The sequence below is a fragment of the Microtus pennsylvanicus genome, chromosome 10, assembly GCF_037038515.1.
Source record: "Microtus pennsylvanicus isolate mMicPen1 chromosome 10, mMicPen1.hap1, whole genome shotgun sequence".
In the NCBI taxonomy this organism is placed as follows: domain Eukaryota; kingdom Metazoa; phylum Chordata; class Mammalia; order Rodentia; family Cricetidae; genus Microtus; species Microtus pennsylvanicus.
This window is the reverse complement of record NC_134588.1, coordinates 38,893,348-38,915,673: the sequence shown is the minus strand read 5'-3', so window position 1 is coordinate 38,915,673 and position 22,326 is coordinate 38,893,348. Positions and strand designations below refer to the sequence as shown.

The window sequence follows — 22,326 nt, the reverse complement described above, 5'->3', positions numbered from 1 at the left end:
TCTGTGTTACTCTTCTCAATTCACTTCACATACTTATCCAAATAATCTAATTGGTTTCAAATCATTTTACGGAACGATGCTTTTAATGTATTTGATGATGTGAGTTCTATTCTCCCTTTCGTTTACAAATGGTGACCTATTGTCTTACATTGATGCGATGTATTAAACAAATTTAATTAATCAACGCTACACTGCATTATGTGAACAAGTGTATATAAGGCAATTTACTAAAGCTAAATAAAATTACAGTTTTCAGGAGAGCAGAAATGGGCTGCGAAAGTTTGATAACAAGCCTTACCACAGGACGTTTTCCGTCCTATGGGAGATGACAACGCCGCTGACATTCGCTGAAGCTTCTTCCTGCAAGCTTGAAAGGGAAGCTGCACTGTGGTAACACCGGTTCTTATCTTAAGGGCCAAAAGTGGTTTTGAGAATGTGTGGTATCATTTCCTTCAACAACTCAGGACAGAACCAATCTTGAGTTCCTCATTTCTACATTGCAAAAGCAGAAACACAGCTCACGGTCTTGCCTGGTCTTTCTCCTCTGCAAGCCCCGTGTGAATGCTTTTATCCACCATGTATAACTATGAAATAGCATTCTTCCTTGGAAGAGATACAGATTGAGTGAACCTGACATCTCTTGTTCATCAGAACAGAATATGGAAATGTCACTAGTTTTCTTTTCTCAATTAAATATGTGTGAATCAAAAGAGAAAACCTTTTTCAAACTAATGCATGGGTCAGGAAAAGAAGAAGCAAGAAACGAATCCAAAATCAGGTAAAATTAGAGATGTTTAAGTCAGCTTTGTACTTTAAAAAGCATGATTGAATAACTTTGTTAGCTCTGACTTTTTAAATACTTTGTTGAAAATATACTGATTGTAGTGCTGCAAATGAGGGGATAAACTTTATTTATTTATTTTTTTACATTTTGGGAATAAAAAATGTTTAGTCTAATTTTGCTTCATTTTAAAGAGGTTGATAATTTTAGTCACAGCAAAGCGTTAAAATAATAAATAATGGAACAGACTCTCAAATAATAGTCTGTTGAAGTAAAAAAGATTATATGTGGTACACTCTATGCTAATTCCTCTTTTTACTGTTGAAGTAAACCTGATAAGTCAAAGAAGGTGTATTTCTGAATGGGTGTGGTTGTGTATCAATTTCAAATTTATTGGATAGGTTAATAGGATTTCTATGACATCAGAATTACCCTGAATGTGTTATTGCTTTTACAGAGCTAAAGAGAAAAGGAACAGATTAAGTCTTCTCCTGCAGAGGCCTGATTTCCATGGGGAGACTCAGACCAGCAGATCTGCCTTCTTGGCCAAAGAAACAAGGTGGGAACCATCACATCATTGTGAGCATAGTGTTCTGGTTCTATAATTAATTATTAGAGAAAAGGAAATAAAAATCAATACGCTATTAAAAATCTATTGTAAAGTGAACATAGTTCAACATTTTAGTTCCCCAAACAAAGAATAGTCCTAAAGTTTAACCAATTTCATAACCCAAACCAAATATTTACAAGAACTTTTAAAAGTATTCTCTCATAATTAATACACATGTCCATTTTAAATGATATACTTTATAGCCCATAAATTGATAAATACTAATTTGTTTTAATACTGTAAAATTGTCACCAGGAAAGGTTATCTCTTTCCTCAGACGTTTTCAAGAAACTACCTTATGTATGATAGCAAAGAATACTGAATAAAGGAAATTTTATAGTTTGGTTAAGCATTTTCTTAACTAAAATGAAAAGTTTGTCTTATATGTTAGCTTATTTTTATTCAAAATTTGAATATGTCTAGTTAAAGAGAAAAAATATTTCACGTTTTGCTTTATTAGCATCTCAAATCATGTCAAAAACAGCTTTTGTCTTATCCCCTTGAAACTTCACCAAACTTCATACATTTTCAAAAAAAATGATACAAACAAATGAACAAAACCTTGTGGTTACAGAAGGAAATTGCATATTTTTTTAAAGAAAGGACTTTGAAAAATACTGTTTGTGCTTCCTTATTTGCTAATTTTTTTTTAATTTGATTTTAAAATGTGCTCTCTCTCTGTCTCACTTTCTCTCTCAAACTGATTTCTCTTATTTTTTGTACTTTTACTTTAATACATGACCACTTTTCCTTAAAAACTACAATTGTGACACTTTGAGTAAACTTGCAATATTTCATTGTTCACTGGGGAAGTTCAAAAGAAAACGGACTCATGTTGAAGATCTTACTGTCAGTCTGACTTGGCTTATAAAAGCAGGAGAGCGCTTCGAAGGTATCAGTGGAAAGCTAGGCTTCAGAGTCCCTGCAGAGAGATTCAGAAGTAAACATGCTGCTCACTCCATCAACAAACTTTCTGTTTTCTGCAGAGTTTCCCCTCAAGAAGCAGAGAAATGGGCTGAATCATTTGACAAACTGCTTTCTCATAGAGGTTAGTGGTATTTTTATCTAGCCCTCATTTCTTAATAAAATATTAAAAATAGATGCCTGCAGTTATGAAAGGCAAAACAGTATCAGATGTTTATATAGCAGTAAGGAATTTGCAGTAATCTGTGTTCTAGTCAAAGGAGATAACTAAAAAAAAAGAGTAGACATCTAAAGGAAAAAATATTTTTAATTTTCTTATTCAGAAGTACTTACTATTGGTGAAATCTTAATTATTTCTTTATTCTCTAGTTAATAACTATAACATTTAAATTATAAATTTTTATTTTAAATTTCCTATATTTGAAAGAGAATTAGTTTTATTACAAGTATACTAAATACAGTAACCATATTATTTTGTTCTTAATAATCAAAAACTTGAAGTGGTTTCTTTGATAGACATTTAGAGAACTCTCATGAAGACAGCTTGTTAAGAAAACTGTTATAAAACCCTTTAGGTAGTTCTATAACAGATCCATTTTTAAAAATTATTTCTTTTATTTTTTGATATTATAATTACAGTATTTCCCTTTCCCTTGCCTCTTTACATAAACTCCCATGTAGTCTTCATTGCTCTTTTCCAATTTCATGACCTAACTTTTTTCACTAATTTTTGTTATATGCATATATGTAGATGTATTTTTAAAGCTGAATCTTATAGAGAGGTTAAGAATCAGGTGTTTACTCAGTAAGAGGACAAGTTATACTTACTGAGTAAGTTCCAAATATTCAAATATTTTATTTTTCATGGTATTGTATTTGAAATACAGTTCTGAACATGCTGATATTAAAAAAAAAGAATCAGGTGTTTGTTAATGCTGAGCATTGTGTGCAATTTAGGAGAAGAGGCCAAAGTAGAACAGGCTTGATTCTTCAACCTTAAATTTGGATCAGGGTCAGGCAGTCGGGATTATAACTTCCAGTACAAGGCTTGCAAACTTTTCTGAACTCAGTTCATCAATTTTCTCAAGTTTGAAATTCAAAAATTAACACTTATTACTTAGTAGAAAAATACATTTATTTTCTTTACTTAAAAGTTTTTACTTACTTAATTAGACACGCCGGCATCCTCAGTCACAGCTTCTCTTTGTGCTCTCCACTTACAGCATAGTAGTTTGTTCTTTGAAACACCATCACTTTTTTTTGTTTTTGTTTTTATTTATTTTTATTTTTTTTAATTTTTTTAAAATTTATTTATTTATTAAGGATTTCTGCCTCCTCCCCGCCACCGCCTCCCATTTCCCTCCCCCTCTCCCATCAAGTCACCCTCCCTCATCTGCTCGAAGAGCAATCAGGGTTCCTTGACCTGTGGGAAGCCCAAGGACCGCCCACCTCTATCCAGGTCTCGTAAGGTGAGCATCCAAACTGCCTAGGCTCCTCCAAAGCCAGTACTTGTGCCTGAATATTAACCTTCATCAGGCGATGAAAGGAGACAGAGACCAATGTCCACATTGGAGCACCGGACAGAAACACCATCACTTTTATGCTCCTTCCCCAGACTATTCCAAGAACAGGACAGGAAAGCACTTTACCCTTGAGCGTGGCAGACCCTGCAGGCTTTCCATCCTCAGGTGTGTGCGCTAAAAATGATTCTCATGACCAGGGAAACTTGGAGAGGAACACTAGGAACTATGCTCCTTTCAGCACTAGGAAGAAGCAATTGCCTTTGTGTTTCCTCATTTACTAACATATGCATAATGCTAAATATTTTCATTCCTTATTGGGCACATTTAATACGATTTCTTCTGTGCCAAACACTGGGTCACATCCTATAATCCCAGTACTATGAAGTTGAAAACAGGAGGAGCAGATTTATGACTAGCCTCATTTGCATAATAGGTTTGAAGTCAGTCTGGGCTCTGATACTCTGATTCAAACAATTAAAATAATTTCTCCTAATGCTTTGATAACTACAATAAGTTATTGTTCATCATCACTCCACTATATGTATAGAATATACAAGTCAATTCTCTTCCAACATAAGTAAATTTACACTCAATTCCTAAGCTGTCTGTATCTTCTACTTCCTTTTACCCCCTTTAGTCTTTTTACACTATATATTCTACTTTCAATTTCTATTAGTGTGTGCTGACCATAACTCTATCTTCTACTTCTATGAGATGAACTTCTTTATATTCCACATGGAGCCTCTGTCTTTATACCTGAATTATTCAGTATGACGTATTTTCATTTACTCCTATTGCCACATATTAGAAAACTACATACTGTTTGTGGAGATGTCCAATATTCTGAATATGAAGGCATACCACACATTCTTATTAATTCACCTGTTGATGCATACCTAAGTAAACTGTGTACATTAAACATTGCCTGTAAGGTCAGCTTAACTATTTTGTTATAAATATTTTACTTCAGATCAATACAAGTTCCTTCTTAATTGCAACTTATAAAGAATTTACTTTTTAGAATTTTCTTTCAGTTAACATATTGTACATACTTCTTATCAGTCTCAATTAATAAATATAATGTTTAAAAGAGGATTCTTCTTTAAAACTGAGTGATGGTTTGTTAGAAATAGAGATATATGGTTTCATTTGTAGGACCTCACAGGAACATGAACTCTAAAAAATATCAAGTGTCTACATATTAAAACTAAATTCATTCTTAAAAAGTTATAAAGGAGCCCCCCTGAGGTGTGAGAAGTTTCTGTAACAGAAATGTCTGTATAATCTTAGTTACGCTCTTTAATCATGTCGGGTTTCAGTTCCCAGAGCTGTAAACCAAGAATTTTTTTATTTCCCAAGCAACAGATTCAAATGACGATTAAGAAGCTAACAAATAATGGCATCTACACAAATACAAATGACTTCTGCAATAATGAATTGTAATAATTATCACATTAAAATAATCTTTTTCTATTTCCAGTAAGTTATAAACTAGACAACAAAGAGAAAGGGAGTTGGAATTTCAATTGGAAGTGGAGTTTGATCTGGATTTATTACTCCAATTAACTTATCATGCCCTTGGCATCCAAAGTGAAGAAATATTAGGACATGGATAAGTCCTACCTCACATTCTGTAATTTCCATTTATGAGTACTGAAAATCAAAGGGGTTAAATTGGATTTGACACTATTTTTCCCTAGCGGTGGAAATATTAACAAGCTGTAAACTACTCACAAGTTAAGAGAAAGCAATGTGAATTTAAACAGTCATCCCTCACCTACTTGCATATTAAAATCACATCGTATGGCCAAAGTACTAAATAGTTAAATAAATTCACGAATTATGCTACTAGTATTACTTTATTGGTTCAATTATTTTTCATTGCAATGATAATTGTAACACTAAATTATGGAATTTCAATAATTGCCTAAAACACTCTGGACTACAATATTAAACTCAGTCTATTTCTAGTAATTTGGCACTGTGGGTGTAAAATAAAATGAGATGAATAGTTGAAAAGTGATCCTATTGTAAAATACATGCACACATATACAGACATTTCAAAAAGGACCCTAATCCTTTAAATTATATACAAATTCCCTGGGATTACATGGGATGGTTACTCAAGTTCGGTATGCCATTATCTGTATAAAGGTAATGAAACATTAAATTTAGTCAAACAAGGAATTTAAGTTACATATCAAATGAGATGTAATAGAAATCTGGTTGCATTGTTTCATAAAATGAGCTCTTGTAAAAAACAGCAAAGACTCACTGGAAGTAGTAGCTTTATCAATAGAACTACAGAATAAGTAGTGTTGACTCTAGCTCCAGAGGAGCCATGGAAATTCACTAGCCATACAAAATGAAAGAGATATTCCAAGAGTTGGGTGGTCTAGGTTTGAGACTTCCATTGTTTGACTAATTCAGGGAATCAGAAAAGTGTTTTATTGCAGTATGTACCTTAAAATCGGGAGAGTTTTAAAAAAAAATGACAATCAGTACCCAGTAGAGTAAAATAGAAGAGTCTCTGGGTTTCCCTATATTCCAAAGAAAGAAAGATAAAAGATGTTTGGATAATTACCAGTTTAAGATTTAATTATATTTATTTATTTTATTATTTATGCATATGATAGTTTTGCTGTGCACAAATATACAGCACATGTATAAGAACAGGGCTTCCATTCCCTGAGACTGGATTTAAGGATGATTGTGAGCCTCCATGCAGGTACTCAGAACTGAACTAAACCTGGGTCCGCTGCAAGAGCTGCCAGTTTCCTAAAATGCTCAGCTAACTATACAGACCAACTTCGATGATTTTCTTACTCATAGTTTAATTTTTAAATTAATTTGAAATACATAGAAAATTAAATCCAATGAAATGTGTATATGGCAAAAACTTTTTTTAATAAATAAAAATGGTTTCATTAATGTTATTATGCGTAGAAGGTATTAGTGGTAGAAAAAAATCAAATGAAGATAATATGAAAACAATGTGTGAGCATCAAAATCTTACATAAAAACAAATCTTTTCTAAAATGAATATTTAATTAAATGAGTTCAGTGATACATGGTAATTTTAATACCACAGAATACAACTTTTGTTCCTTACGTATTTCTATGACAATTTTCACTTACTTTTATTTTAAATCTTTATTTATCGGAAATTTGCATGTAGTTGAAAATGAATCCTAAAAAAATTGTAATTAAAATTTTTGCATTTAGTAATTTACAAATTCTGTTTAATAAAACAAAATGTACTCATGAATCAAAAAATAATATCATAGCGTAGTCTGCCATTCATAATCATTAATTTCAAATTACATTGACCACCTTTGTAGAAGTGAGACTTATCACCATGAATATAAATATTGTATGTGATATAATACAAGTGAAATGCTGTGTATATTATACAGACGCACACATATATGTATACACACACACACACTCAAAGAGAGAAAGAGAAAGTATTTTGGCATAATACAAAATCAATTTGAGGCCAAACTTTGGGGAACTTTTTTTTTTCTATCGAGAATATTTTTTTATTATACGGGCATTATACGCACAATTACTTTGGGAGCACTGACAGGCATAGAAGTTCAATTCCAATCCACACTTCACCCACACAAGCTATACTCTACCCTTCTGGTTCAGCTGCAAACCTCCTCTGAAGGCCAATGGAATACCTACAAGGACTTTTCAAATAAAATCCTGTATACTGAGTAAAAACCAAGTTGGAAAAAAATTCAATGATCTTGCTAAGATACTGATTGTGTGCATCTACTTTAGAGTGAGGAGGTTTAAAGAAAAGGATGAGTCAACAATATCGTGGTTTTCTCTCCATTAAGTGGAAGATAATGTTCCTGTTTTACATGGGAAGTGCAAGAAAAGACATATAGAGAGTAACAGGTTACTATTAGCGACTCCTTAGTTGACATAAAACCTTATCAGCAGTTTTTCAGTGTTTCCAAGGCTCAGACCTGGAATATTAAGTGACTCTGGCGCATAGATAGACAAGTTGCAAACTGTCACAGAGGGATTTGGAAGAGAATAGCACCTTCTGCGAGAGGAGTCTCTATCAATTAGGAAATACTTCACTGCTCATTTTGATTGTCCTTTTCTAGTCATCACAAATATTCAAAATATTTTCATTAAGATTAGTTCATTAGAGGCCTTTATACCTTTAATTATGGCTCTAAAATATTTTTGCTGAAGATCACTTGTAATATATAAGGGTAAGAATAGAACAACAGTCATTATTCTTTGGATTTAAAGATGTAAAGTGATTAAACTGTGTAAAATATTAGTTGCAAATTTGAGTATGAGCCACAAGGAAACCTATGCTTAACTTTTGGAAAAGGAAATGATTATTTCTCCTTATATTTTCCATTTTGTGGTTTTTGAAGTTATTCTTTAAATTCTATTTATATACCAGTTTTCTATACAATAAGGGGTTTTAATGTCCCACAAAGTTAAGTTTCTGACCCAAAATAACCCATGTCGACAGCTTTATAATCTAGATAAAGCTTAGAAATTTTAAAAGTCTATACTAAATTTGGGACACATACTTAAATCATCATTACAAAGGAAACCATGTACGCTGTGGCATCTCAGACCTACGAAGTCAAATATTAAAGGAGAAATCATTCAAAATGATACTTAAGATTTTATAGTGTACCTAAGCTTCCAGATTTAGAGTTTCTTGATTTGTTTCCTTTGGTTTCTTGGCATCTAAACAACACTGCAACAGATGCAAGATGTTCAATTTAGAAATATCAAATTATAAGTATTTCATGTTTGTATGACACATGGGGCAAGCATCTTCCAGTGTGAATTTGGTCCCAGGTTCCATCAAGTCCTTGTGGCAGTTACACTCACAGCTTCTGCCTGCTTGGAATGTCGCTGCCTCTGAGGAAGTGTTTTCTTTGTGGTCTAACCTAGCACTGCCATCCAGAGTAAGAGGAACGGGATGTTCAAACTTTCTGACTTTGCTTGCTTAAAAATTGTAAACAAAATTTCTTTAAATTTAAAACAAATGTGTGTTTTCTTTACTTTATTGTCACTGATGTACGATTATATCACCAAAAGTCATTCACTTAAGTGACCATGTAATGAGATCTCATAGCACACCCAGCAAGAACTTTCCTTGATATTATTCTTGCTTAATTTTTAATATTTATATCAACCCAAGACTAGTCAATGGGACCAAAAGCTTTTGTGTATTGCAACAGAGAACAACAGATGAGGCAAACTGCCTTCCTTGTCATTCAGTGAAGTACTATAAGTGAAATAACACTTTTTCTAGACCACTTATGCTAAAAGAAATGCAAGCTGATTCTCCTACTATTCCAAATAGAACTAATGACTCTTCAATTATTCTTTCTTTATCCTTGGTACACATGTCTGTCCTATCCGCTAATTTCCATATTAATCAACTAGTAGCCTTTCATTGTCTTCATGGCCACTTATTATAAAATTAACTTGAGTTCAATCTCCCATGTGATCTTCTTTCTGAGCAAATTAGGTATCTGACATGCACTTCATCTATAAACACGATGGGTTTAATCATGTATGATTTTTATGAAAAGTAAATAACATCATAATAACCAAAGGAATATAATAGTGATATAATTCCTCTGCAAATACTCAGAACTTTTGCTATAATTAATATTTACTATAATATTAATATTACTGCATTTGAGTTCCTAACACAGACTTCATACTAGGTGATTCTCACTTAAAATGGACTAAAGATTATTTTCCATTTAATAAAAGTTTTAGATATATGATCAGTGACAATTTGTTTTAGGTATCTTTACAAATATGTGCTGCTGTAAACAAAAACTATTAATATGAAAAGTAATGGCTATGTTCTGAAGTGAAAATAATTACTCATTCGCTGATATCATCAGTGCTTCAAGTGTTCAGTCTGTTTCCACATGACAAACGAATAAAAATATAATTTGAAAAACAATGTGTTAACCATTTACTGTGGTCAGTGCAACTACTCAAAAACCAAATGAACCAAACATTGAGTTTTCATTTCTAAACTAGATATGACTGGAATAAAAAAATTTTATTGGTACAATATGACGGGCATTCGATTTGTAACTTGCTTTCCTTCCATTTGTATTCAAATAATAAGAAAAGAATAAGTGAGGAAGACAAGAAACAAAAATCCTTCTATTACACAAGAGAATAGACAGGAGAATGTGACATAAACAGAATAATCCCCAGTGATATATTTTTAATAACTGCGAAGGATACATTTCCATATGATTATTCTGTAGTTTTTATAATTAAAATTATCTAGAAATGTTCTCAAAATCATTTTTGGTCTTGACTCCAATTATTTTCTAACATATATATGAAAAGCTCCTACAGAAATTGATTTTATCAAAACTTTTTAGTTCAGTATATCACCATATTGAACTTCAGTAAGAAATAAGAATTAATTCAGAAAATACCAGGATCCTAGATGCTCTGACAGTACATATTAGAGACAAATGAAAATGATAAACTACTTTAAGAATCAAGTTTAAGAAAAATGGAAATATATTTGGAAGAAACATCACAATATTTTCAAAATTTGAAAAAAGGAAGTAAGTATGGGGCAAAAATAAATAAGCCCAGCTTCTTTCCATAGAGCCAAATATTTGTAACTAGGCCCAGAGGATGCCTTTTCCTTCACTGGTTGGTTGACTGATTGGTTGGTTGGTTATATTTTAACCCTGATTAGAGCTGAGGCAAAGGCCTTGACCTCATTTCTAACCATCTGATTCTCAGCTTCTTTCGTAGTGATTCCTCTTTCACTGGAGAGACATGCTTCACTTTCAACATCAGCTTTAACTTCACAGTTATAGTGTCCTTTCCTTTCCGTTCTTGTTTTCTTTCTAGTTCATTATAGCAGAATACGGAGACTAAGCAAGGACAAAGAAGTGGAACAGGAGGCTAGACTGCGAATCTATGGTCATACAGATAGGAAAGGAGGAAGTTTCCCTCTGTTAGCAACCGGTAGCCAAACAATGCTTATGTCACTTATTTCTAAAGTTATCATCTTGCTTTCCTCTGTCATATGAAATACTAAAAGAGTGTTGCAGCTGGGTATTTACTAATTAGAGGAAGAACCCCGTGGACAGTGGTAGTGACACAAACGTTTACATAGAAGTCCAGGAACTGTGATTCAGCCAAGGGAGGTATTCAAGCAAGAACACACTGAGGAAAATCATTCTAGGAGGCCCAACTTGCTAGTCAACTGCAGTAAAAGTGGGATCTCTGATGTTCTGTTAGCTCATTCTGATAGCTGTTAAGATTTTAAAGTATTAAGGCCAGAGATCGATTAGCTTTGCTATGGAAACTTGTATATTTTCCCATATTTGGACATCATATACTGTTCATAAAATTTCATCCGAAAATCTTGTCCATTTATTTTTCCCTTGAACATTTTGAGAAAAAGCACATCGCTCAGTATGAAAAATAAGCCTGTAAATAATACACTGACTGAGCTAACAAAGTGAAAGGAGCAACTAAATATCACTCACTTGACCCTCATGACTGCTTCTCTGCGGTCAGTTCACTGACTCATTCAGCAAATGCTGAGCATTCAGTCAGCAAATGGATGTTGTTTTTGAGCTGAAAAGTCTCACAGCATGTAAGGACTGCATGTGCCTTCTACAACTTGCTAGGAGTTTCAAGTTGTCTCCTCAAGGTATTTTCGTCTGGCCTTTCATTTCCTCCATACTCTCCTCACTAACATGTAATTACCAACATTTGTGCTTCCGGGTCCTTGTGTTACAGAAAAGCAGAACCTTGCTTGACCAGAGAAATCCCACTGCAAGAAGTACAGAGGCAATGTAACATTTTTGTCTTGAGTGGGGGCAGCCTTTCATTGTTCTAATGCTTAGTGATATTTCGGTTTTCCCGGCCATTTTCTGACTACTGACTCCTTATAATTCTAACATATTAAAAGGACTAATTACAACATAAAATCTAATCACATAATGCATCATGACAATACAGATGAATTCTATGTGTTGGAGAAATAAATGTGTATACACAGAATGTAGTCTGGGGGTTTATTTCCTATAGTTGCTATATCAACTTTCCAAACCAGTGGCAACATAATCCCAAATCCAATCTAACAGTTGTGTAGTCGAGAAGTCTAGTGTAGGTGCCATGACAATAAAATCAAAGTGTCATCAGGCACTCATTCTTGGTGGAGGATCTAAGGGAAAAATCTCTTTATCACTCATCTGGGTCACTAAGATATTTGTTCTTTTCCCCAAAACAAAGGAAAATCTAACCTTTGAGAATTCAGGACATTTCTTAGATTTTACCTTCCATCCTCCAGGTTTAAAAGCAAAAAATAGAGATACAATCTATTCTTTCTCCTGTCTCTTCCACCTTTAAGGACTCTTGACAAGCTTGATCTACCTGGTTATTCTTCCCACCTCACATCACACCCTGAAGTCACACATTCAGGGTTCCTTTGTTTATGTCAGGTTACATATCTCTGGATAATAGAATTTTTATGTCACTTGAGATCAAGCCCATAAACTTGTTTGTATATGGCAAGCAGAGCTCTATCACTAAGCTAAGCAGTCCTTAAATATAGACCTTTTGAAAACTATTATAGTCATCCTATAGTTCAGATTAATCTTCCTTACACACTTGGAATGTGTTTGGTAGGTTGCTCTGTAACTGTCAGCTATTTTGATTTAGTGAACAATTTATATGTGTAAGTTTAGTCTATTATCATTGTCTACTTATTCATAATTAAAAATATATCTGTGTATATTTTTATATTTGTGATGACTGAGCATTTAATAATTTATTATTATGAGATGGAAATATTCTTGATTTTGAAGTCATTTTAATTGACAATAATGGTATTTCATTCAACTTTCCTCGGCTTAACATCTTCCTTGTATACATCTCTTATCTTCATTTCTTGATTTGTATACAGTGGTTCTGTTTAGTCCATTTAAATATAATATTGATAGAGATAAAATTTATCTCATCTGTTACTATTTATCTTCACTATGCAATGTGTTAGTAGAAGAAAGCCCCGCTATTACACACAGATAAGAGAAACCCTGTCTGAACACCCCCCCCCAATAAATCTTTTAGTTCAGAGAAGTTTCATTGTTTCTAAAGTTTTTTCTCTCCTTCACGTTCAAAAAACGTATAAAAAGTACAGCAAGAAAGAGAAGTTTCAGGGAAAAAATGTTGACACGTAGGAAGAAGCTAAGAAAAAAGGAGCAGGCAGCACTGAAGAGAAAGTAGAACACAACGTTCTGAATTCTTAAGTTGAGACTTATTAGAGAACAGAGAAATTTAAAACATAAGAGACAGATTAAGAGAATGGATAAGACACTGGAGATGGAGATAAGATGTTTTAAAACCTTATTAAAGTGAATTATATCTTACAAATAATTTTTCATTTGAGGCGATTACAATTACATCATTTCTCTTTCCCTTTCCATACTTCCTCAAAACCCTCCCATGTGCCCCTAATTATCTAATATCAAAGGTCAGTCCTGAAAATATAAGTACAAGTTTCAGCATGAAGATTTAGCTTGTTACATTTGTATTTTGAGGACTATATGCAGTGTGTGTGTGTGTGTGTGTGTGTGTGTGTGTGTGTGTGTGTGTGTGTGATGTTGAAGTGTGTAAGGGTTCACATGGGTTTGTGACTGAAGACTCAGAGACACTTTGAGAATGAAGTTAACCTGTATGGCTGCAAGGATCCCACCCCTGTTGGAATGAAACCCTTTTCCATAGCCCAGGGCAATTTTATGTTTTCCAATATTTACACTTTAGCCAGTATATCCCATATGCTCATAACAACCTAAATACAATACCAAGTGCAAATATTTGATTAAGGAGGTACCACAGCTTTCCGGGTTGCGCTCTAATCAAGTTTTGCATAGACTTTGTATCCATGGGAAATTCTCAGACAAGGTTCACATAGGACAACAAAGGTATTTGTAACATAAAGGATGGATAAGAACTGGGTGCTAACTCCAGAACTAGGCCAAGCTTGGCACAGCGGTCATTGGTGCTTTTTGTCAACTCTTTGGTGCCAGGCCAGCAGGATACTCTGCCACAACTATTGCTGTGAAGAGACATCATGACCATTGCAACTCTTATAAGAAAAACACTTAATTGGGACTGGCTTACAGTTTCAGAGGTTTAGTCCATTATTTTTATGGTAGGAAACATGGTGGCATGCAGGCAGACATGGCAACTTTAGAAGGAACTGAGAGTTCTCTATCTGGATAGGCCGGCAATAGAAAGAGAATGCCACACTAATCAGGCCTTAAGCATCTGAGATGTCAAAGCCTGTCTCTAGTGACACTCTTCCCTAACAAAGCCACGCCTACTCCAACAAGACCACATCTCCTAGTAGTGCCACTTGCTATGTGCCTATGCGATTCATTTTTATTCAAACCACCACAGTATGTGTGAGTTTGAGCATGTGTGTAAAAAGGAAGAGAAAAAGAGTCTTTGAATTTGAAAAGAAATATTTTAAAGGAAGAGTTGTTTCAGTAGTATACATCTGTCTAAATGTTCGAATATGGCTAACAAATTCTCCCCATGTAACAACTTACCTGTGGCAACAGGAAAAAATAGATTTTTTTCTTTTTGTATTGATTTTATTGAGCTATACATTTTTCTCTGCTCCCCTCTCTTCTTCTCCCCTCTCTTTCAAATCTCTGCCATGGTCCCTATTCTCTCAATTTACTCAGGAGATCTTATCTTTTTCTACTTCCCATGTAGACTAGATCCATATATGTCTCTCTTAGAGTCCTTATTGTTGTCTATGTTCTCTGGAATTGTGATTTTTAGGCTGGTTTTCCTTGCCTTATGGTTAAAAACTAGTAATGCATGAGTGAATCTGATAATTGTCTTTCTGGTTTGGGTTACCTCATTCAATATGATGTTTTCTAGCTCAATCCACTTGCCTGCAAATTTCAAGATGTCGTTATTTTTTCTGCTATGTAGTACTCCATTGTGTAAATGTACCACATTTTCCTTATCCACTCTTTGGTTGAGGGGCATTTGGGTTGTTTCCAGGTTCTGGCTATGACAAACAATGCTGCTTTGAACATAGTTAAACCATTTTATAACTAGAAAGTGTGACAAAATCCAAAGAAAGTTTGTAAAAATACTTTGATTCCAACTCAAAAATCATTTCCTCTAAGGAAGTTTATCTAAAGTCCACATGAAGTATATTTCCCTTCTCTCAATGCTTTTTCTACAATACAACTCCAACACAAGCAAGCAGTCTCAAATTTTTTGACTGATTACAAATGAAAACCTATGTTTAAAAGACAAATTATCAACATATAGTACACGTAACTTTTCACATAATTAAAAGCCATCTGTGAAGTCTAACTTATGATCCTCTTGTCTCCATGCCATTCAGCATATTCTACTGCCTAAAAAAGAGACCAAGAAAAGATAAAATGAGGTGATAATTGAGGACAGAAGGAAGACAGAAAGATAAAAAGAATCATACAGGATAATGTAGACTGAATTGTCTTACTAATTACAATTCTGTAATAGATTTTTTCCTTTTGTCCTAAAAATGCATAAAAATACTGATTACATATTTTTTCTTTTTACCAAATATAGATTTTTTTCTCAACTAATATATCCTGATTATGCTTTCTCTCCATCTACTCTTCACACATAACCCCATATCCATGCCCTTTCTTTCTTTCTTTCTTTCTTTTTTTCTTTCTTTCTTTCTTTCTTTCTTCTTTCTTTCATTAGAAACAGACTTCTAAAGGATAATAATAAAATAAAATAAGAAAAAACTAAAACAAACACATAGGAATTAGATAAAAATAGAAAACAGACAAAAATATCCCAAGAAAAAAAGCACAAGAAACAGATTAGATGCAAAATCTTACTTGTTTTACCACACAGGAATCCTATAAAACCACAAAACCAGAAGCCATTATATAAACAGAAAGGACCTGAAATTTAAAAAAAATAAATAAAAGAGAATTTAAAAAGGGACTAAAAATTAAAACCAAAAGATAAAATTTAAAAGGAAAAAGAAAAGACCCTGACACATTATAAAACAAGAAACTTCCAATGACGTCATAGAAGTTGTTTTCTGTTGTCTGTCTTTTGCTGGGTATGAAACTCACCGTTAAGAGTGTTTTGATTCCACTGTAAGGCATTCTTGGAGAAACTAAATATCCTTCTGCAAGTGGTTATCAATTGGAGATGGCTTCTGTGCTAGGGATAGAGGCATGTCTCCAATTCGTCTTTTAGCTCTGGACCCTCTCCAATGTAGACCAATATAGCCCCATGCATGCTGCCTTGGTCTCTGTGAGTTCATATTGCATTAATCCTGTTGATTTAGAGGGCCTTGTTTCCTTGGTGTCTTCCAGTCCCTCTTGCTCTTGTACCTTTCCACATCCTTTTCCACCAAATTCCCTTATCCCTGAGGGAGACATCCCATTTAGGACTGAGTGTTCTAAGATCCCTCACTCTTGGCATGTCTGGCTGTGGGTCTCTTTTTGTTCTCATCTGCTGCAGGATGATGCTTCTCTGATGATGGCTGAGCAAGGCGCTGATGTAGGGGTATAGCAGAATGTCATTATGAGTCTTTTTATTGCTACATTCCTCATTTATAGACAGCAGTATTTGTTTTTTTACTCTAGATATCTGGGCTCTCTAGTCTCAGGTTCTTGATCACTCGAGCAGTGTTGAGTATTGTTTCCATATCATAGTCAAATCTTAAGTCAAATCAATTATTGATTGATTTCTTTTACAAGCTTTGTGCCATCATTGTACTAGCATATCTTGCAGGCAGAACATCATTGTAGATCAAAGAGTTTTGTGGCTGGCTTTGTGTTTGCGTTTCTCCTTTGGTAGTATTCTGTTTTATCATTAGCAAAGCAGCTACACCTGAATCTCCTGCTATTTCAGCCACTGACTGTGGCTCTGCAATCACAGCCCCACTGCTCAGGTGCAAGTCCTGAAAGAACTGCCTCTGCAGCAAAATACAGTTTTTAATTAAGTCTCTAATTGTTTTATTTTACCAATAAAGACTTGCAAGTCAGATACAGGGGTGAAAACTTTCTAGCTCTGAGAGGGTGAAAAGCAGCCAGCTGACTTTCCTTTTTAGCCTACAACCCACACTCAAAAGTCCCTCCCTACTACTTCCTGTGCATTTTTCTATCCATTTTCCAGACTCCTTCTCTCTATGAATACTTCTTGTCAGCTAGTCATTGGCTCCACCTCTTGACCCAAGGTTTTGTTTAATTAATACAAACTTAGGGTTCACATTGTGATCATATATCCTGTAACAGTATCATGCGGCGCATACTCCTGCTACCAAGAACACTAGCTAGTAGAGGTAAAGGTACTATGTACACGCTGACTCATCTTTTCCCTGTTCAGTATGTTGTGTAGTTGTTTTCTTCAACAATAATGTCTTTCCATTAGATCCTCCCACTTCAGCCAATAATCTCAATTTAAAAAAAGTCTCATAACCAGAAAAAGAAAAGCTAGCCAAAGCAGTTGAAAAAACACAAGATTAAAGTCAGAATGTCTTACAGTAGAATTTGTAGGTTGATACATTTTATTTATAAAAGCTTTACATGGTTAAACATAAATTATCGATAATATCCACAAATATTACCATCCTCGTCATTACCACCGCCACCACCACCATGATGGAGTAGTTATCGTGTACCAGTCACTTTTTTAGCATTTTGCAAAGGTCAGCACATCTAGTTCACTAGTTAGCTGTCAGGTGGATAGCATTTTCTTAATTTTAAATATTCAGAAACTTGATTGTGTAAAAGAAAAATCCATTCAAAAACGCATAGGAGGTAGGCAATCATAATATTGAGTCTAGGTAATTTTTTAGAACTTATTGACTGTCTCAAGCATATAAGACTGATGGCATATAAGACAAAAGGACAAAAACAGTGTGTATTTAAATGTTTAAGTGGTAAATGTCAAGTTGCTACTTTACATATGTCTCTTATTCTTTTAATTTTAAAATATGTATTTCATAAAATAGTATTTGACTTTATATTCCTCAAAATTTTCACAAATATATATTACTAAATTATGCTTTATTTTCATTGTCTTTCCATCATGAATTATTTCCTTCAAAGCATGTGAGAAGTCTCATGGACTATGTTAGGCCTGAGAATTTAAGCCTGTTCATAATCAGGACAGGCAGGCAGTATGAATTTGGTGCAGAGACTTGGAAAAAGAAGATAGACGGTGTAGAAATTGAAAATGTAGAGACAATGGAAACAGAACTTGAGGGTCTCCAGCACAAAAACCATGGTCTGATAGTGGGCAGAATTAAATCCAAGAGAAAAACTTCAGGAGTCTATAGAACAATCCTTCTGTGTCATGAATAGAAGAGATGTAAATTGAGCTGTGTAGGATGATCCCTTTTACTCCTAGATTTAAGGATTTACATCTGTAGTTTAGCCTTATTTCATAGAAACAGTACCCTTCTTCATTTGTTCAAAAAGTTATTTTATATGAAGCACCCACACATATTGGTTAAAGGTGCAGGTATAGAATTAGAAGGAGGCTAACTTTTACTGTTAGTACTTGCCTATGATTTATTATCAAGTAGGACATCTTTCCAGCATGAATGTGTTATAGTAACAAAATATTATTTGGTTTTGGCAGATGGACTGGATTCTTTTACTAGATTTCTTAAAACTGAATTCAGTGAGGAAAACATTGAATTTTGGGTAGCCTGTGAAGATTTCAAGAAATGCAAGGAACCTCAACAAATCAGCCTAAAAGCCAAAGCAATATATGAGAAATTCATTCAGAATGATGCTCCAAAAGAGGTACAGTGATAAATGAAAACACATGTAACTACTTGACACTTCCATGGGTTCTGTTTTCACCCCACTCATTCTACCAGAGAGCTCAAGAGTTTGTTAAAGTTAAACTGGTTAATTGCAGGTTTCTACTTATTGACATAATATTATAGTGGATTAAAACTATAAAATCAATCTTCAGAGCTAGACAAAGAGTGAATAAAGTTGCAACATTTTGATTCTTTCTATAATCGTTTATTAACTACATTAGCAGAAACAACTTATTAGAAAATAAAGATTTCTGAATGTGATAAAGACAAGACACACAAATATAAGTATGTTGAACACTGTTTAAAAATTATGTGATACTTTACAAGATTATACTTAGCAACATTAAAGGTGGTTAAAGGTGTTTATCTACAAGCCTTAAGACCCGAATTCAATGCCCAGCCCCCACATTGTGTAAAAAGGCAACCAGCTCCCCTAATGTGTTCTCTGATAGTCACACTATTCTATAGCATGCATGTCCTCAAAATAATACATATAATTTAAAAATAATTTTATATACCTATGTAAAATTTCATGTATTCAAAGAAATTATTTTGTCATCTTAGGACAGCCCAAAAGAAAATGTTTAATAGACAAATGATGTAACTCTACTTTGGCAGTGTTTCGAGTGAAAAACAATTCTCCTTTCTTTTGATTACAATTAAATGAGTACAGTCCATAAGTTGACTATAAGTTTAGCAGATATTGGCTGTCATTAAATATTAAATAATTTGATGTTTCTAACTGTATTTAATAAGCAGTATTTCTACTTCCAGAGTGGAACAAATGCTCTTGATATTCAACTACAAATTATTACTATCATGCTACCTTTTGCTTGTTAGACAAATACCTAAGATCATTCAAATTAAAGAAAAAAGAAAAGAAAATATTTTGCTCCCATTTCAGGGGACATGTGGTTTTGCTGATTTGGGCGCTTTGACAAATCTATATGTAATTGCAGAAATGCGTGGCAGAGAAACTTGCTCACTTTATAGCGCCTAAAAGTAGAGAGGGGGAGCAGGCAATAGGAAGAAATAGAAATGAACTGAGGGAGAGACCAGAATTCCAGTATCTTCTCAATGCAGGATTTTAAGAAACTAACTTCTTTGAGCTAGATCCTACCTCCTAAGGATTCCATCACTGTCTAATAGTGCTACAGGGTAACAACAAAACCTTGATTATTATACTTATAGTAACAAATCTCTGGAAAATCTTTAATACTGAAGCTATAACATACTCTGTAAAACAATACTCTTTATATGAATATATTGCTCTAAGAAAGGGTGTTTGCTTAATTATGTAAAAATATAACAGGTTATATGATTACCCAAAGTGGAAAACAGGATAGCTTCCTGAAAATATAATATTAATTCCAAATACATCAACAGGGATATAATAAAATTAATTATATGAGCTTGTATGTTAAAGACACATTCATCTGTTGATACATTTTTGCTTGTAGGAAAAATAACATGATGAAAAAAAGTAGCAGCTTGAACAGAAGGGTCTTACTGATTTCCCAACCAAGCCCCAATCTCTCATTCCCTATAACTTAAACTCTTTAACTTCTGTGACTTTAGTTCCTCGCTGTGAAAATGGGTGAGTTAAAGTGATGATCATATGGAAGCCACCATTCCATTATTCAACTGTGCAGTGTTGGAATAAGCATGACTATTAACAAAGAGATAGGAGAGCCAGATAAGAATCCTCAAGTGCACTCTTGTATTCCTAGACCCTAGGAGAAAGAACCCCATATCCAAACACACCATAGCCCTTCCAATACTATAAGACTACGAGATGTTCTCAAACATGTTGTATTAGATAGCCTGTAATTATACCTTGCTCCTATTTATGCAGGTTAACCTTGACTTTCACACCAAAGAAGTAATTACTAAGAGCATCACACAGCCAACTCTCCAAAGTTTTGATGCAGCACAAAGCAGAGTGTACCAGCTCATGGAACAAGACAGTTACAAACGCTTTCTGAAATCCGAAATCTACTTACATTTGATAGAAGGAAGACCACAGAGACGATCAAATCTTAGGAGACGGTCACGATCATTTACCTACAATGAGTTCCAAGACGTAAAGTCAGATGTTGCCATTTGGTTATAAGTAGAAGTAATATTCCTTATTTTGGTGGTAAATGTGTGTAACTGCTTCTAAAACACAGCTTGTGTGCAGTAAAAAATTATTATACTTTTCAAATAACCAGGCAATAGTATTTTTAAATGTAATAACTTTTATATTAAAATGATTCACAGTCTTTCTTCCACCATATTTTATAAAAATATATCTTGATATTCTATTCATAATAAAAAAGCCTTTATTTCTTCATTAACCATCAGTAAAAAGACACCAGAAGAGTTTTGTAACATGTTGAAGTAAAATGTAAACATGTCAGCTATGTCAGGTTTAGTTTGGATCAATTTTTCTAGGTACAGAAAATGTACTTAGATAACTATATATCTATATGATATTGTATTTGATGATGGGTTGCAGCATATAGAAATGATATATTTCTTATCGTGGGAAAGGGTGGAAATATGTTGTTTTGTACTAATTCTGACTCCAGAATAGCTGTCTATCACTTCAACATTGATACCAGCAACAAAAAAAATGCATAAAAACACATTTCTTTCTACAGATTAAACAGATTAATCATAACCCAGGTAGATACGAAAGACTGGACTCACACTCACTCTAGCTGATGAATATTCCCCATTAGATGGAGGCACACTCTTGTTCACCGGAGTGTGCTCACATTAATATATCTCTCCATATCCACTAAGAGGACAACATTCTTTCCCAGCAAATGAATGTGCCACTGAAATAACACCAGTCAGTGCTTGGATGATGATGACCTCATACTTCCACAAAAGTTTTATGTCTCACCTTTGGAATTTTAAAATTGGGGTAGAAATTTAAAATGAGAAGCAATGATAAAAGAAATCTACAAACTTGACAACATCAGCATCTGCCAATTATGTTTTTTACCTATTACGTTCTTAAAATCCTTGCCTAATAATATATGATGCATATATATAATAAACATATATCTATATCAAAGAAATATTTAATTGCAATGTATTACAAGATCTGTACATGTATTAAATGTGGTGTACTTTCAGATTACTAAATGCTATCATTTTAGTTGAAGTGTAAATAAATTCTACCATCTAATAATAAAAAACTGTAAAAATACTTTGTCTATTGATGTCATTTATTTCTTCCAGTATCTCCATATTCTTATTTTTGAATGACACTGAGATAGAAAAATCTTATTTATCTATTTTGTCACTTATATTAAAGTTAATAATTTATACTTTTTAAAATATGGGAACAATCTACTATATAGTTTAAAGAGCCTCTGGAAAGGTGATTTTTATTTTTTCTTCGGTGGATTTATATTTCTTATAAGAAGCATGTCTCTTCCACAGAATATAATTGTGTTATATACTAAACTAAAATGGCATATCCTTTCTATTCTGATTATAAAATTTATGATTTGATTTTGCTAGCATTATTTTGGAAATACACCCAAGATACTAATTAATGTATTTATTTATTTGTTCAGATTTTACCAAGCAAATTTTAAAATAGTCACAACAGCCA

At 33.6% G+C, this 22,326-nt stretch overlaps 1 protein-coding gene across 1 annotated transcript; it reads left to right on the top strand.

The window, feature by feature from the left end:
- The first annotated feature begins 502 nt into the window (after positions 1-502).
- Rgs18 (regulator of G protein signaling 18) lies at positions 503-21,904 on the top strand. Its single transcript, XM_075988180.1, has 5 exons — positions 503-778; positions 1,239-1,340; positions 2,378-2,439; positions 18,524-18,690; positions 20,569-21,904. Exons 1-5 carry the CDS (start codon positions 660-662, stop codon positions 20,824-20,826), a joined length of 708 nt encoding a protein of 235 aa, XP_075844295.1. The 5' UTR covers positions 503-659; the 3' UTR covers positions 20,827-21,904.
- The last annotated feature ends 422 nt before the right edge of the window (positions 21,905-22,326 follow it).

What these genes read in the sequence shown, in the direction of transcription:
- Rgs18 (XM_075988180.1), top strand. Translation starts at nt 660, where the DNA reads ATGGAAATGTCACTAGTTTTCTTTTCTCAATTAAATATGTGTGAATCA. An exon ending in TTCTTGGCCAAAGAAACAAG is followed by an intron (nt 1,341 to 2,377) that starts GTGGGAACCATC and finishes TGTTTTCTGCAG; the next exon opens with AGTTTCCCCTCAAGAAGCAG. An exon ending in AGAATGATGCTCCAAAAGAG is followed by an intron (nt 18,691 to 20,568) that starts GTACAGTGATAA and finishes CTATTTATGCAG; the next exon opens with GTTAACCTTGACTTTCACAC.